Raw genomic sequence first — 13,772 nt, forward strand, 5'->3', positions numbered from 1 at the left:
TTGATAGGTTATGTTTGTGTTCTGCTCCTAGGCATCAGTGGTATCAGAACGGGATTACGAGAGCCTGGTGATGATGAGGATGAGGCAAGCAGCAGAGAGGCAGCAGCTGATTGAACAGCTCAAGCGGGAGGACGAGGAAGAGTCTCACACTTAGCACGAGAGTATGGATTCTTCCCACCCCATCATTCATTTCCAGAGCTGTTTCTTAAATTAAGTCAATAAACCTCCTTTTTTAAAACTGTTGTAGGAATACGAACTCTCAGCGACTGCAGCCGTTGCCCCCTTCCAGTGCAGGGGAAAAAATGGCTGCGTAGGCTTCAGAGTAAGTATGTCAGTTTGTGTGCGCAGAGCAGCTTCCCTGTCACAGGGGGTGAGAGGTGCTATCAGAACACCAAACCTTGGAGCTTCTTTCAGTTCCTGAAACTTGTTCAGGAGCTGTGGATCCAGAATGGATTTGGCAACAGCTGTTTAAAACAACCCACAGAAAGACATTGGTCTGTTTAGAGAAATGTTTTATTGGTGTTACCCCTACAGCAGGATTGATACGCAGCCCCAAACAACCCAGCATTGCAGCTGCTGCTGTTAAAGATTACAGAGCCAGTACCTGAAATGTTCACAAGACCTTTCTGTGCTGCTCTAAGGCCGTTCAGGAACGGTGTGTTATGCTTGAATGGCACTCTTGGGGCTGAAAGCCTGATTACGCTGCTAACCGCAATCCCATTTGGGAGAGAAACCAGGCTTGCTGCCGAGTGAAGGGATTCTCGAAGAGCGCTGTGTAGGTGTAGCAGTTCCCGCTTACGTTTCTGGGATGAGATCCTTTGCCATCCGTGCCTGGCCTGCCCTCCCTACCCCTGCGGCCCGGGAGAAGGTATGCCCTGAACTCAGCGTGTACCTCTCTCTGGGGCAGCCCTGAGGGACAGCCAGACAAGTCTGTTGTTTGAGCCTCCTCCAATGCATGCTAAATAGGAGATGATTAAAATGTAAAAACCTGGTAGTTGCCAGACTGCCGTTCTGATGAATGCAGAGAGCGAGCCATCTGTTCTCTCTGCCTGATTTTGTCTGGACGGGGCATACCTTCCTCCCCCAGGTCTTATGAAACAGCAGGGCTGGAGAGTTTCCATTGGGTCAAGTTTTGCCTCTACACCACTCCTCCCCCCGACACCCAAGTGCCTGGGGTCTGGGGCAGAAAGGAATTAAGGGGAAATATTTTTTCAGTCCTGTGTGAGATGAACCCCAGCAGGATCTTGTCCAGGTGGAACGCAGACGTCTTCCTCGCTATTCCTTGTGGAGGCACCACACCAGCGTCTGGCCCACGCCTGTCATGCTCACCACGCGGTACCCACAGCTCTCCAGCTTGTTCAAGACTATCCGCGGTGCATCGTTCACGTAGTACTCCCAGCTGCAAGCAGGAAAGAGGAGAAGAAATAAAAGGAGGTGGAGAAGGAAGAGACAAGGATTTCCTTGTGGAAGTGACTCTGCCTTGCTGCTAAACCCATGTAAGACAGGGCAGTGACCACCTCTGGCATACTGTCTGTGTGATGTCATGTTTTGGTGAACCAGGTGGGGAAAGCCCAAACCCACAGCTGCCCAGGCAAGGAGAGAGCCTGCCCACAACGGAAGGGCCATGTTAAATTGAAATGTGGGAGGGGGACCCCTTATCGAAGCCACGTGCTGCTTAATTAATCGGTCTGAAGCTGCCAGCAGAGAGGGTTCACGAGTATTTACAGCTGGGAAATCATGGGAAAAGAGGATAATCTCTGCAAAGCAGGGAAGGATGATTCAGGTGTTTCTAAGGAACGAAAACCCTGTTTTTCCTGTGTCAGAGCATGTCTGTGAACTGGGCATTTTTGAGAGCCTGTGCTTGAAATTTGGGGGTTGGGAAGAAGTGCTGCCTTCAGCCAAGTATTAAGCCTCAGAAAACCCAGAAGCTGACAATCCTCAGCAGAGCTGCCAAATAAGGTGGAGCACAGGCACCTCTACCCTGGCAGTTCAGAGCCGTTGCACACTGCGGGTGTCTAGGAACTTGGGATCTTTGTCCAGCTTTTACTCCTCTGCTGGCTCTCTGCATTCGGAGCAGAAGCTGCTCTTCCCTCCACCTCATCCTGGAGGATGCTTCTCTGCAGAAGACTTGACTGCTCCCACCATGAGGAAAACAGACGGTGACTGCAGAGTGGAAGGGTAGCGCGATACAGACTGAATGTATGGGCTGAATGGGGTGGGGAAGCAGCAGAGCTGAAATGGCAGGGGCAACTTCGGGGCCGGGGCCGGCCGCCTTCCTGTTCTTTTAACGCGCCTGTTTGGATCCAGTATTTATTCAAGCAGATGGGATAAGCTTCGTAATAGTTTTGCTCTTTAGATGACTCACTGTGCTAGATAAGCTGATAATGAAGGGCTACAGGATCTCTGGTGATCTTGTTTGGGCACCTTAACAAAGACTTTCCTGATTTTCATACTAATAACAATAGAAAAAGACCCAAAAGTATTTCCGAAGTTGTTCTTGCTAAGATTGTGAAACATTAATGGAGTGGTGAGTGCTTTTAAAGTGTGAAATAACACCAAGATGTGAAAGCTTTTTCTTTTTTTTCCTTCAGTTTCTCAAGACAGACTATACTTTGCTATAATTATAGATGTGGTGTAAAGATAATACGTATTATTATAAGTGTCTTTGAACTTAATGCTTTCTCTAAGAGGCTTGCCACATACTCTTCAGATTCACATGTTGGAGTTGGTAAATATTATTCCCATTATGCAGAGGCAGGAGCTGAGGCAGGGATTGTTTGTTATTTATATGAACCTAAAAAACCTGAGTGGCTGAGCTAAAAGCAGAAGGAAAGCTGAGTTGCCCAGGGCTTTAAACACAACTCCGTATTGAGTGAAACAAAAGGCTGCGCACAGCGCCTGTCAGTTATGCCGCTGTCTCTGTGTGCAGCCGGTCTGAATCACGGTGGAGTGGCGGGGAACATGTGCAAAGCCTTTCCTCCCAGCTGAATGCCAGCAGGGAACAGAAAAATCACCTGCCATCGGAGGGGAATTCTGCACTTTAGGTATGTGAGTAACAGCAAGCCCAGCTGCCCGCGTGGGGACAGGACCAAGCTGGCCAGGAGTGTCCTCCACATGCAGCTATTTTCAGTGGTGGAGCAGCCAACCTCCCGGTGATACCTGCCCAGCTGTCCTTTTAGCTTCCTCAAGGCTGGGGCTTGGCTGTGCCCTGGGGAGCAGCTAAACTGAAGTATTATTAGGTGCCTCAGACCTCAGCTCCCAAAATATAACAGAGAGACACTAGTTTTCATTTAAGACCAGTGCTGATAACCTCGGTAATTACAGGAGATGCTGGTATGGTGCCCAGCAGTCATCCATGCGTGCACGTCCACCTGGTGGACTTTTTCTGCAGCAGGCAAGGGTCAGACATTGGATGTATGACCCCACGCTGGCCACCAGAAGTGTGAGGGCTGGGGCAGGGCCAGCTGCCCCCTTGCTCAAGCCCCGATGCCCCGGGGTTCTGCCCCCGCACATGGCGCAGGGAGCGGCCGTGCGTGCCTGCACGCTGGCAACTGGTGGAACTTAATGACGTGCCATTTGCAGGAGCGAGTGCCGAGCTGCGGAACAGGATCGGCGCTCCCCCTCATTAGAGGCAATCAGGTACTTCATCTGTCTGTCACAGTGCCCCAGCAGCTCCATACTGCTTAGACCTTTTCTTTCAGGCTCCATCCAAGGTCATGTTTAAGGGTTTGGGGCCCACGGTGCTACAGGAAGGGCAAGATCTGCAGCGTCGTGTAGCTGGGCTTACTGCTAGCGAAGCCTTGCAGCCAGGTGGATGGAAAATCCTGCTCAGCTGTGGTGCAAATACAGGAGCTCTCATCCCTGGCTGGGATTTGTGGCAGAGGGGTGGCCGGGGCTCACCCCGCCGTGCCTCTCGGGGTGTCAGCAGCCACATTCCAGCCAGGTTATTTTCTCCACCCCTTGTTGCTCAAGCGCAAAGGGGGAAGACAAGCCACGGGGACACAGCGGAGTTGCCCTGGCTGTAACACAAGCCACAGCAAGCAGCAGGTGGGGCAAGAGGGAGCTCAAAGTGCTCCGGGCCACAGGGAGGGAAGAAGGATGGGGAAGCCACCAGGGAGATCCCATAGAAAGCTCGGGTCCCTTCTCCCAGACAAGCAAGATGTGGCACTCTGGTTCCTTATAGTGCTGCATCTCCTCCCTGGCTGCTGGGGCAGATGCCATGGAGGCATTTTATCTTTGCTTTTCCACCTGAATCCCAGGGATCCTTGCCCGTATCTCTCAGGAGCCAGCAGCACTTCTTCCTTCTTGAAGCCTTTTCTTTCTCTCCCCCCTCGCATCTCCCTTCTCTCATTTCATAACTCCCTGCCTGCTCCCCGGCTCGGCTTGGCAGGCAGCGGCACGAAGCTGATGCCGCTGCCAACCCCCGGCCACCCACAGCGTTGGGAACGGCAGCACTGGGAGGGCTCAGCCCTGCGAAGCCCCCAGAGCCACCCGGCAGGGAGCTGCCTGGCAGGGGGGCTCTGCTGTCCACCACCACCACCCACCCCTCTCGAGGCAGGGGCTGCCGGGGCGCTAGGTTTGCTTTTGGAAGGGTCTCTCTTTTTAACAGGCGGCCTTCAGTATTTACTCTTTTAATCTCTTCTTGCTTTAAAATCTCCCAGCCCATTCAGGTTTTTAGCGCTGCAGGAGCTGAGGTCCAAGCCCCTGGTGTTTGCCAGGCCGGGGCCGAGTAGGTGGGTTTTCCCAGCTCCACCGATGGAAGTTTGAGAACACGCTGGGACCGAGAGGCCCCTTCTGTTTAACGCCTGGTTCCCTTCCTCCTCCTCCTCCCCTGTGCTACGGTGGGAGTGGGCGAGCTTGAACAGAAATCTCACTGCTCCTCTCCCTTGTTTTAATTTGCATTTGAGGGTTTGTTTTGCTTTGTGTTTGGTTTTTTTCCCAGAGAAAAACACGAAGTGAGATACCATGTGGGGGAAAAAAAGAAACAGTGGGCCAAGATGTAAAGAACACACTGGTAACATCTCCGAGTTGCACGCTGATGAAGGCTGGTGTCAAACTCGGCGTGGGCAGAGAGAGAGACAGGGACATAGAGAAGCGTCAACTATATACGGCTTGGGAACACGTAGGCTGATGGGCTGGAGTTGGGGCGGGGGGGACGGACGACATGCAATGGGAAGCAGCTCCAACCCTGGGGCTCAGCAGTCCAAGGAAAAACTTCAGGAGCTGCTGGGAGGGGCTGGCTCGGATGCTCGGTAACGGGGAGAAACCTCAGGCTGCACTACAGCGTGGGACGGGACCGAAAAAGGCCCCAGCCAGAACAAGGCTGGCACAGGCACCGTTTGCTTCCGAGCATCTCAGGGCTGCAACTGATAATAAGGCAGAGGAGGCTTGTCTTTCAGGACTGAGGGGGGGATGAAGGCAGGAAAGGTCACACAGAAAGATTCACAGGCTCAGTGTGGCTGTTCCATCTCAGCCAGGGCACGTGTCGGGGCGCAGCCAGCAGCAGCCCCAGCATGTAAGGGGGAAGGAGAGGGGGGAAGTGGGTCAGGTGCTACAGTGGGACCAGAGCAAGGAAAAACGAAAAGCAAAAGGGATGATCTGGCAGCATTTCCCTAGGTGAGCATTGACAGGCAGGGGCAAGGGCATGTGTGTACCCTTTCAGCATCAAACTAGTCCCAGGATTAAACATGCACCTGGAAGATACCATAATGAATACGAGGAGTGAAGATGTTCCAAATACAGAAAGTAAGGAGAGGGGGGAGCCTGAAATGTGGCAGAGAAGGAGGACTTACAAGTGATTGCCCAGCATGTTCCTCTTCGTGGCCCCCAGGAAGCTCATCAGGCTGGGGTCCGAATGCTCGTCTCCCACCATGGTGGGGCCAACCTCCTGCAGGGAAAGGCAGCAGAGTGGGTGAGCGATGTGCGGCAGCACAGCCACCCCCTCCCCGCTCCCCAGCACAGGTCCAGCAAGAGCTTTACTGGGAAGGGAATTATTGCCAGCCACCTGCCCGTCCCAGTAGCGGACCTTGGTGGTTTTGCTTGGTGACGGCCACCTACTGACAGCTCACAGTGGCTCTGGTCCTCTGGGATCCACCACTGGGAAGTCTGTAGGACAGCAACAAGGTGCTACTCAAGCCTCATCATGCAAAACAAGAAAATCTATGTGTTTTACCATGAAATAAGCATCCCCAGGCCAGTTAGGGACTGTTTGCCTGTCCTGGTAGAAGACAGCTTTAGGAATGGCTCCACTAACTGGGAAGGGTGAGAAGATAAGGGTGAGAAGGTGCTGCGGAGTGCTGGGGACAGATGAGCACCCATGGGATGATGAGGGACCGTCACGCTCCCTTGGAAGCGGCAGGAGACTGGAGGAGCTGGGTGGACACAGTCAGAGACATGAGTCATCTCACCACCAGAGCCATCAGGTGGACTTCCCACACATCGTAGCAGGGAGGACAGGGACATTTCTGTACAGTGCTAAGCCCCTCTATGCCCCAAAACCTACCCCTGCATGCTCCTGGCTGTCCCTGAAAACGGCAGCATTTAATTGATTTTAACAGGTGGAGCAATTGTTTTCTTTTCAGTCTCCTCCACACTACTGAACAAAGAGTTTGCAGATGGAAACCGTTCTTCAGAGGGATGTCCCCCCTCCACTGGCAAACCTGCATCACACTATTATCACACTTTGTACCATGCAAAGGGCTGCTCAACCCTAAATAATCTCAGGAATATTTTAAGTATCGGCCAGACCCTTTTTTACCCACCATCTTTTCTCTACCACCCCTCGGCAAAAGCAAAGCCCAGGGACAGGACAGGGGGTCCCTAAGCCTCAGGGGCTGCGTGGGGCGGTTTGTGGGCTGCCTGCTCCATGCTCGGCCGTGGTGTGAAGCCCTTGGTCTGGGGGCAGCGGGATGGGAAGCCGCACACTTTGACCCACAGTGAATTTAGCAACAAAGCAGCTGGACAGTCTGATGGCCGAGAAAGCAGTGGATTTCTCCTTGGCTGGGCGAGGACTGGGTGCAGCACAGAAGGTAAAATTCCCCCCGACAGCATCTGTCTATGAATGGGCACTGGCAAACTGCATGTAAATCATGAGCCTCGATCGGATCCCAACTAGAAGCACTTACGCAGCGGCACTAATCAAACATTTTAGCAAGCTGTGCAAACCTGCTGGCACACTCTGCTGCCTGGAGTGCTGGAAAAGGCAAGAAATGGAAGCAGAGCCTTCTCCACTTGCTGCTCCCTGCGCAGCCCTCCCACCCACAGCCCAGCACCATGAACCCCATGGGGGAAGTGCCATGGGAGGCAGTGACTTGTCCCTGCCCCAGCCACTGCCAGGAAAAAAACAGCAAAGTCAATCACCCCCTGCAAGAACAGGACAGGCTGTTTCTAGCCACGGCTCTGTGCCAAGTTTTAGGCTGGCAATGTTTGCTTTGCCTTGCTAAAGAGCAGAGTTTCCAAAGTGCCCAGAGGGGAAATGTGCTTTGCCATGCTAATGCAGCCCTTTCCCGACAGTGCTACAAACCTCAACCATGCTGCTGCTCCCTCTATCTTGGTCCATAATCATTTAATCAACTCATACGATGTCACTGCCAGAGGATGCTTCAGCGCTGCAGCATCCCCACCCGTCCTCCTTCTCAACAGGCTGCTCACCTGGTCCCAGATGCGTGCGTAATGGGACATCTTCAGCCACAGCAGCAGCATCTTTCACCACACTCCTGCCACTTGTTGATTTGCTTTTTTCGCCATTAGCCCCTTCCCATCGCAAACCCACATCATCGTATTTGGGCTTTCAAACATACAGTTCCCCTTTGTGTGGGGAAAAGGAAAAAAACCCTCAAATACAGAACTATCTGCTCTTGTGGTCCTGGCCGGACGTGCCAGCTGACAGGTCAGCACCAACCGCTCTGTGGGCTGCAGATGCTGCAATCGCTCGGAAGTAATGTTTCCTTTATGTCTTTATATGAGAATAACGGGCTGAGCTCTCAGCCCGCGCCTCAGCCAGAGACCCCCACTCAGCCAGAGACCCCGCCGCTGCTTGGGCTGCTATGCAGCACCCCTGCTGCCAGCAGTGCCCTTCCTTTTGGCTACGGCTGCACCTTCCACCGTCAGACGGCTCTTTGGGGAAGGGGGAAAAGCCACAGCAAGGACACGTGGCCCGAGGTGAGCTTCTTTGACGTTCCTGGGACCCTACAACAAGTGTCCCTGGTGATGTGACTTGCTGTTCCGGGTGGGTCCTGGAGGAGAGGAGCAGGGGTACGGGCACCCCAGTGCTCTCCCCCTGCCTGGCACTCGGGGCTCAGCGAGGTGTGAGGGCGGTGGTGCCCAGCCTGGCCGTGCCGGGGTCCCCCAGATCTGCGGGGCATTCCCCCCCCCCCCGAGGTGCCCGCCCCAGCCGGGAGCTGCGCGTCCCCACCCGGGCCCCCCCGCAGGTCCCTGCCCGCCGGGGGCCGGGGGCCGGGGGCACTCACCATGCGGATCTGGGTGCTGATGAGGAGGTACGGCATGCTCCCGCTCCCGCGCCCGCCGCGCCCGCCGCTCCCGGGGGGCCGTGCCCGCGGGGGCCGTGCCCGGGGGCGGCCCTCTGCGTCGCGTCCCGCCCGCCCCGGCTGCGGGGGGGCACAGGGCTCGGAGGGGCTCGGGGGGTGTTTAGCCCCGGGGAAGCCAGGCCCACCCCATCCCCGCCGGCGCTGGGCACGGGGGGGCTTCCCCGCGGGGTCCCGCCGGCCGCCTCGTGCCGGGGGTCGGCTCTGCCCTCCCGGTAAGGGCGGGGGGGGGGAGAGCGGGGGGGGGGTGGGGGGGGTGGTGGGCTGGGAAACGAGCTGGGAGGTGAAGGACTGGGAGGTGGTGAGCTGGGAGGTGATGGGCAGGGAAGTAATGGACCAGGAGATGGTGGACTGGGAGGCGCGGGACCAGGAGACAGTGAACAGGGAAATGATGGACACGGACACAAAGGACCAGGAAATTAAAATCAGAGAGATAAAGGACCGGGAAATGACAAACAGAGGAATGAGGACTGGGAGATGACGGCTCAGGAGCCAGGCAGGTGGGGACCCCTGCAGAGCATCCCAGATGCCACCCTAGGGTCCTTTCCAAACATTCCCCTGAAGCAGGATGTGTGGCATAACCAGCATATCAGGGAAAAAAAGTCACTTTTTCTACGAACTGTTGAGCTTTTATCTGGAGGCGTGGGGGTTTAAATCCCTTCAAAATCTGAGGAGAAGCTCATTTCCCAAGGCCAGGACAGAGAGAGATACTTCCTCTGTAGGTGCTGATGGAGTAATTCCCACCTCGACACCCACCCTAGCAGTTTTAAAACTATATATAAAGCAAATAATCTGTCCATAAATAGCAAATAATAGTTCCCTAGTCTCAAAACTTGAACAGAAACCTCTCCATGCAGCTCACTAGAAATGATTAACAACCCGTAATCAATTGCAAACTTTGCTAGTAATCTTTAGAAATAAATGACTGCAGGAGAAAGCAGAAGAAGGATGCTCCCGTGCCGAGGAGCCTGGCTGCACCGTGTCCTTCCTGCCTGACCTGCGGCCCGTTTCTCTGAGCTGCCCCGAGTTGCTGATTAACTGTGACAGGGAGCAAGGGAGAAAATTAACATTTCTGCTCACTAGGCTAAAGGAAACGCTCCAACAAAGCCAAGCTTTGCTAACTGTTATTATTAACATTATTATTGACTTTTTTGGGTTTGGCATGATAAAAGAAAATAACCAGCAGAGGCTGACGTCCTCATCTTCCTAAAAGATGCCCCAAATATCCCAGTATATTCATTTCAAGCTGTATGGGGGAGACCTCACTCCACAGGTTAAACATCAGCTCGTTTAGATCATTTTCATCCTAAAGAGGGTCTTTCAAAATTCCCCACTGCCAGACCAGTCCAAATGTTTACTCCTAACTCTGATGTAAACCTGTGTTTGGCTTCTAGTGTGATAAATTAACATGCTGTTGCCTCTGTTGCCCAGTTAATGAAAGGGAAATGTTGCCTCCTGCGCATTTCACCTGGGCTGTGTTTGATTTCAACAGTCCGAAATCCATAACCCCTTTGGACCTCCACCGGGTGGCCTCAGGCGGTTACTGTCCTGCTGGCCACAGAAAATAACACAGATGTGAAATCCAGAGCCTTCGGTCTATCCACAAATTAAAGAAAAATATAGCCAGGGTTCTTGCCCGGTGGCAGCCTGCCCAGCTCTTGCTCTCACTGGTCGGTCTGGCTCATACACCACTCTTTATTGCCGGGGGGGAGATAAGAGAGGGAAATGAAAACAGAGCCTGCACACAATATTTTGGTATTGGATTTCCTGATGAGATACCAGAATCTGGGAGCCAGCCCGAGCGCTCGGCCCTGCAGTGGCGTGAGAGCGAGCCATAAAGCACAGCACAATGTATCTCAGTGGTACCATTCATCATCTGAAAGCAACTTATTACCCTTTGGCACTGGCTCCGACTGGTCTGCTTACAGCCCTCAGCGAACATGCCAAGCAACAGGGGCCAGCGGGAGCTGCCGGCTTGGAATCTCTCCCAGTAATTCAGATAAAAGAGAGAAAAGGGTCATTTGACTCTGCAGAAACCATCACCCCATTACCCACACTTACAAGAGGCAAGTGGCATATGCAGAGCTTTATTTTTCCTCTTCTGACAGCAGCCGCTTTTTCTAATTAACACCCTCTTCTTTCTGCAGCACCCAATTAAATTTCCTGGCCAGAATATTATTAATTGGACAGAGGGCAGCAGCTCAGGATGAGCACCCCTGACCCTGAGGTGTGGCTTTGCTTCTTGAAGGTGAATTGCACAGTGGGAGATGAGCAAGCTGCCTGATTGCTGCCACCGGAATTGTGACACCGGTTAAATGGTGCTGGCTCGGCACTCGGGCACGGGCACCACAGAACATCTTTAACCCACCTTTTTAGCTGGGAATGAGTACACTGTAGAGGGTGTTAAAGGAATCACTGGTTTTCCCGTGGCTGTTCCAGAAAAAGGCGTTGCTGGTTTCCATAATCCCAGTATAAGCAGCAGGTGGGAGGTCACGCTGGGGGTTGCTGCAGGATGGAGAAATGCAGCCCCCGGCGCTCAGGCTGGCTGTTTGGCCGCTCCTGCCCTCCGGCCCTGCACAGTCTATTTCCACCTCAAATACCTCCTCCCCCACCCACAGCCGGTGGCGTTCTGCACCCCCGACACCGTGATGAGCCTGCAGAGGGTTCGCTTGCTAAAATCACCATTTCCCACCCCCACTGTGTCCCTCAGCAGCCGTGGGGCTGAAGGATAGTGAGGGAACACTGAATCCAGCTGGGATTCCAGATGCACCAGCCTGCTGGCACCCGGTTGCTGTCTGCGGGTGCGAGGGGGTTAAAGGGAAAGAGCAGAGCCCCTGCGCTGTCCGGATATTGCTCCCGCCAGGAGCCGCTTATCGCTTTATTAGAGCAGCGATATGAAGGCTGCATCACCCAGGTACTGTCTGCAATATGGTGGGGGTGGGGTGGGGGGTGGTGCTGCCCGGCCTCTAGGGCCCCTCGGCAGGTGGGACAGAGGGGACAGGGACAGGGCACCAGGTGACGGGTGGGTGATGAGCCAGCGGCTGCTGCAGTGTTGGCCCCTGGCCCACCAGAACTGACTGTGGCAGTGAGGCAGGCCACCATGCTGGGGGGTGCAGCTGTAGGGCTGGGGTATGGGGGCAGGTGCAAGTGTAAGTAAGTGCAGGTGTAGGTTCAGCTGCAGGTGTAGGTTCAGCTGCAGCTGCAGGTGTAGGTGCAGAAACAGATGCAGCTGTATGTGCAGGTGCAGCCGTACGTGCAGGTGCAGGCATATGTGCAAGTGCTGGTGTAGCTGTATGCGCAGGTGCAGGTGCAGCCCTATCCGCAGGTACAGGTATACGTGCGGGTGCAGGTCTAGCTGTAGGCGCAGGTACAGGTGTACGTGCAGATGCAGGCACAGGTGCCGGTGTACGCGCAGGCGCAGCCGTAGCTGTACGCGCCCCCCGCCTGCCCCGGGCCCCGCCCCGCCGTTGGGCCCCGCCCCCCCGTCGCGCGGCGATGACGCGGCCCCGCGCCATTGGGTGCCGGCGGGCGCAGGTGGCCGCGCGGCAGGCGATGGCGCGGGCCGGGCCGGGGCGGCTGGCGCTGGGGCTGGCGCTGGGCGCGGCGGGCGCCGGGCTGGGCCTGGGGCTGCTCTGGGCGCTCAGGCGACGGCGGGCCGGGCGGGCCTGGCGGCGCGGCGCGGCGGAGGCGGCGGGGCGCCGGAGCCAGGGTAGGAGGGCGCGGTGGGGCCGGCGGGTGCGAGGCCCGGGGCAGGGAGGCGGCGGCCTGCCCCCTCCCCGACGGGCGGGCTCTGCCGGTGCTGAGGCGCTGCCGCTCGAGCCGTTGGCCGGAGGGGCCGCCTGCGGCCCGCGGAGCCCGGCGGCGCCGGGTCTGTCCCAGTGCCGGCTGCCGGCCGCGGCCCGGGCTGTGCGGAGCGGGGGGGCTTGCCGGGCTTTGACACGAGGCGGCGGGCCCGGGCCGGTGGGTCCCCGCGGGGCGGGGCAGTGGGCCAGACTCAGAGCTAACATCGCTCGTGGGGGAAGAATTTTCCCTGGACTGTGTTTGTGGGGTACCCCACGGCCTGTCCGTGCCTGCCTTGTGGCGGGGGTTTAACCTGTGGTGCTGCGCGGCCCGGTTTAGATGCTCCTGCCGCAGCCTTGTGCCGCATGGAGCCTCAGGCGAGAGGGCGGGGGGTCCCCAGGGGCCAGGCCGCCTGCTATCACTGCAGTGTCAGCCCTGGCTGCCAGCCGTACACCCGGGGAGGAGTCGGTGCATCCAGGCTCGTGGGGCTTGCCCCTGGAGCAGCAGGTCCTGAGCGGGACTTGGGAGGACGGGAGCGTCGGCCGTGGGGTAACGGGGGAGTGACAAGTGCTGCAGGGGGAGCAGGTGCCTGTAACCAGCACACTGACACTGTGTACAGCTCCTTCTTGAGAAAGCAGCAGAGCAAACTGACGTGTCTGCAAAGCAAAAAAAGAGTAGGGAAAAGGTTACAGTACTACTTTATTTAGGAGAGTTTTGACTTTTTTTATCTCTTGAGTCCAGTGCGTTAACACAGGGTACCTGTGTTACCTGTCTTCCACAAATCTGGCTGCTTTTTTGAGAGTGATTATCTTTGTTGTTGTCGTTAATACAAAAAGAGTTTTCCTTCTTAAATTCGCTTAACTGGTAGTATATTTATTTATAATATCTGAGCTTTCAAGAGAACATATTTAAAATCCACAGGTGTAAATCTGTTCTTACGTGCCAGTTGGTCATGCTGTATTTGCAAGAGGGTTTAAGGATCAGAGTGAATGGTAAAGGTTCTAGTTGCTCAGTGGAAGGCAGTGACACATTTTAATGACTAAACTGCTACTTAGTCTGATGTCTCCTCTCTGGGTTTCTGTGTTGTTTTTTTTTTCCCCCTTGAATAAGGATAGAATGACTTCTGTCACGTTATCTTGTAAGCTGGCTGCTTTCGTGGCTGATAGCTTCCTGAGTTGATTGCAATTCAGGAGAAAAGCAGAGTAGTTTTTCAGCATGGTGTTAGTACAGAAGTGTGGAGAATAGGAATTAAATTAATTTGCAGTAAGGACTTTTTTTAAAAAAAACAACCAACACAACAACAGTTTCTTCATCTACAGTAGACTTCGTGACATTCAGTATGGATTTTGCTCTTTTTAAGAAAAAATCTTACAAGTGCTTGTGTCAGAGGAGGGAGCAGTAAACCAGCTGAAGAACCCAGAACCATAGGCCAGGTCAGGTGGCAGTACT

The 13,772-nt window shown here is 55.0% G+C and overlaps 3 protein-coding genes across 10 annotated transcripts in view; 2 read left to right on the plus strand and 1 right to left on the minus strand.

The window, feature by feature from the left end:
- The window catches only part of DNAJC17 (DnaJ heat shock protein family (Hsp40) member C17), a 154,476-nt gene extending 154,105 nt beyond the window's left edge, over positions 1-371 (plus strand). Inside the window, exons 11-12 of one of the 3 annotated variants that reach the window (XM_080405053.1) lie at positions 32-161; positions 248-371. In XM_080405053.1, coding sequence (XP_080261179.1) covers positions 32-154 — 123 coding nt within the window. In that variant the 3' untranslated portion in view covers positions 155-161; positions 248-371. The other 2 variants (XM_080405054.1, XM_080405052.1) reach the window with 2 other exon arrangements.
- Positions 372-495: 124 nt separating this feature from the next.
- Positions 496-8,686, minus strand: GCHFR (GTP cyclohydrolase I feedback regulator). 2 transcript variants are annotated; one of them, XM_080405073.1, is made up of 3 exons: positions 8,469-8,686; positions 5,793-5,887; positions 496-1,399 (listed from the first exon to the last, which is right to left on the minus strand). In XM_080405073.1, the coding sequence occupies exons 1-3, from the start codon at positions 8,502-8,504 to the stop codon at positions 1,276-1,278; spliced, it is 255 nt and encodes an 84-aa protein (XP_080261199.1). In that variant the 5' UTR covers positions 8,505-8,686; the 3' UTR covers positions 496-1,275. The 2 variants fall into 2 exon arrangements, with proteins under 2 accessions (XP_080261199.1, XP_080261198.1); XM_080405072.1 differs by lacking the exon at positions 8,469-8,686 and adding an exon at positions 7,651-7,841.
- Positions 7,926-13,772, plus strand: part of RMDN3 (regulator of microtubule dynamics 3) — a 44,834-nt gene continuing 38,987 nt past the window's right edge. The window contains exon 1 of one of the 5 annotated variants that reach the window (XM_080405041.1): positions 7,926-8,160. In XM_080405041.1, the coding sequence (XP_080261167.1) occupies positions 8,046-8,160 (115 nt within the window). In that variant the 5' untranslated portion in view covers positions 7,926-8,045. Of the gene's footprint in view, positions 8,161-11,871; positions 12,253-12,428; positions 12,504-12,550; positions 12,831-12,877; positions 13,757-13,772 lie in introns of those variants that run through there. The other 4 variants (XM_080405039.1, XM_080405042.1, XM_080405040.1 and 1 more) reach the window with 4 other exon arrangements.

This window comes from Falco punctatus (genome assembly GCF_963210335.1).
Source record: "Falco punctatus genome assembly, chromosome: 10".
NCBI classification, from domain to species: domain Eukaryota; kingdom Metazoa; phylum Chordata; class Aves; order Falconiformes; family Falconidae; genus Falco; species Falco punctatus.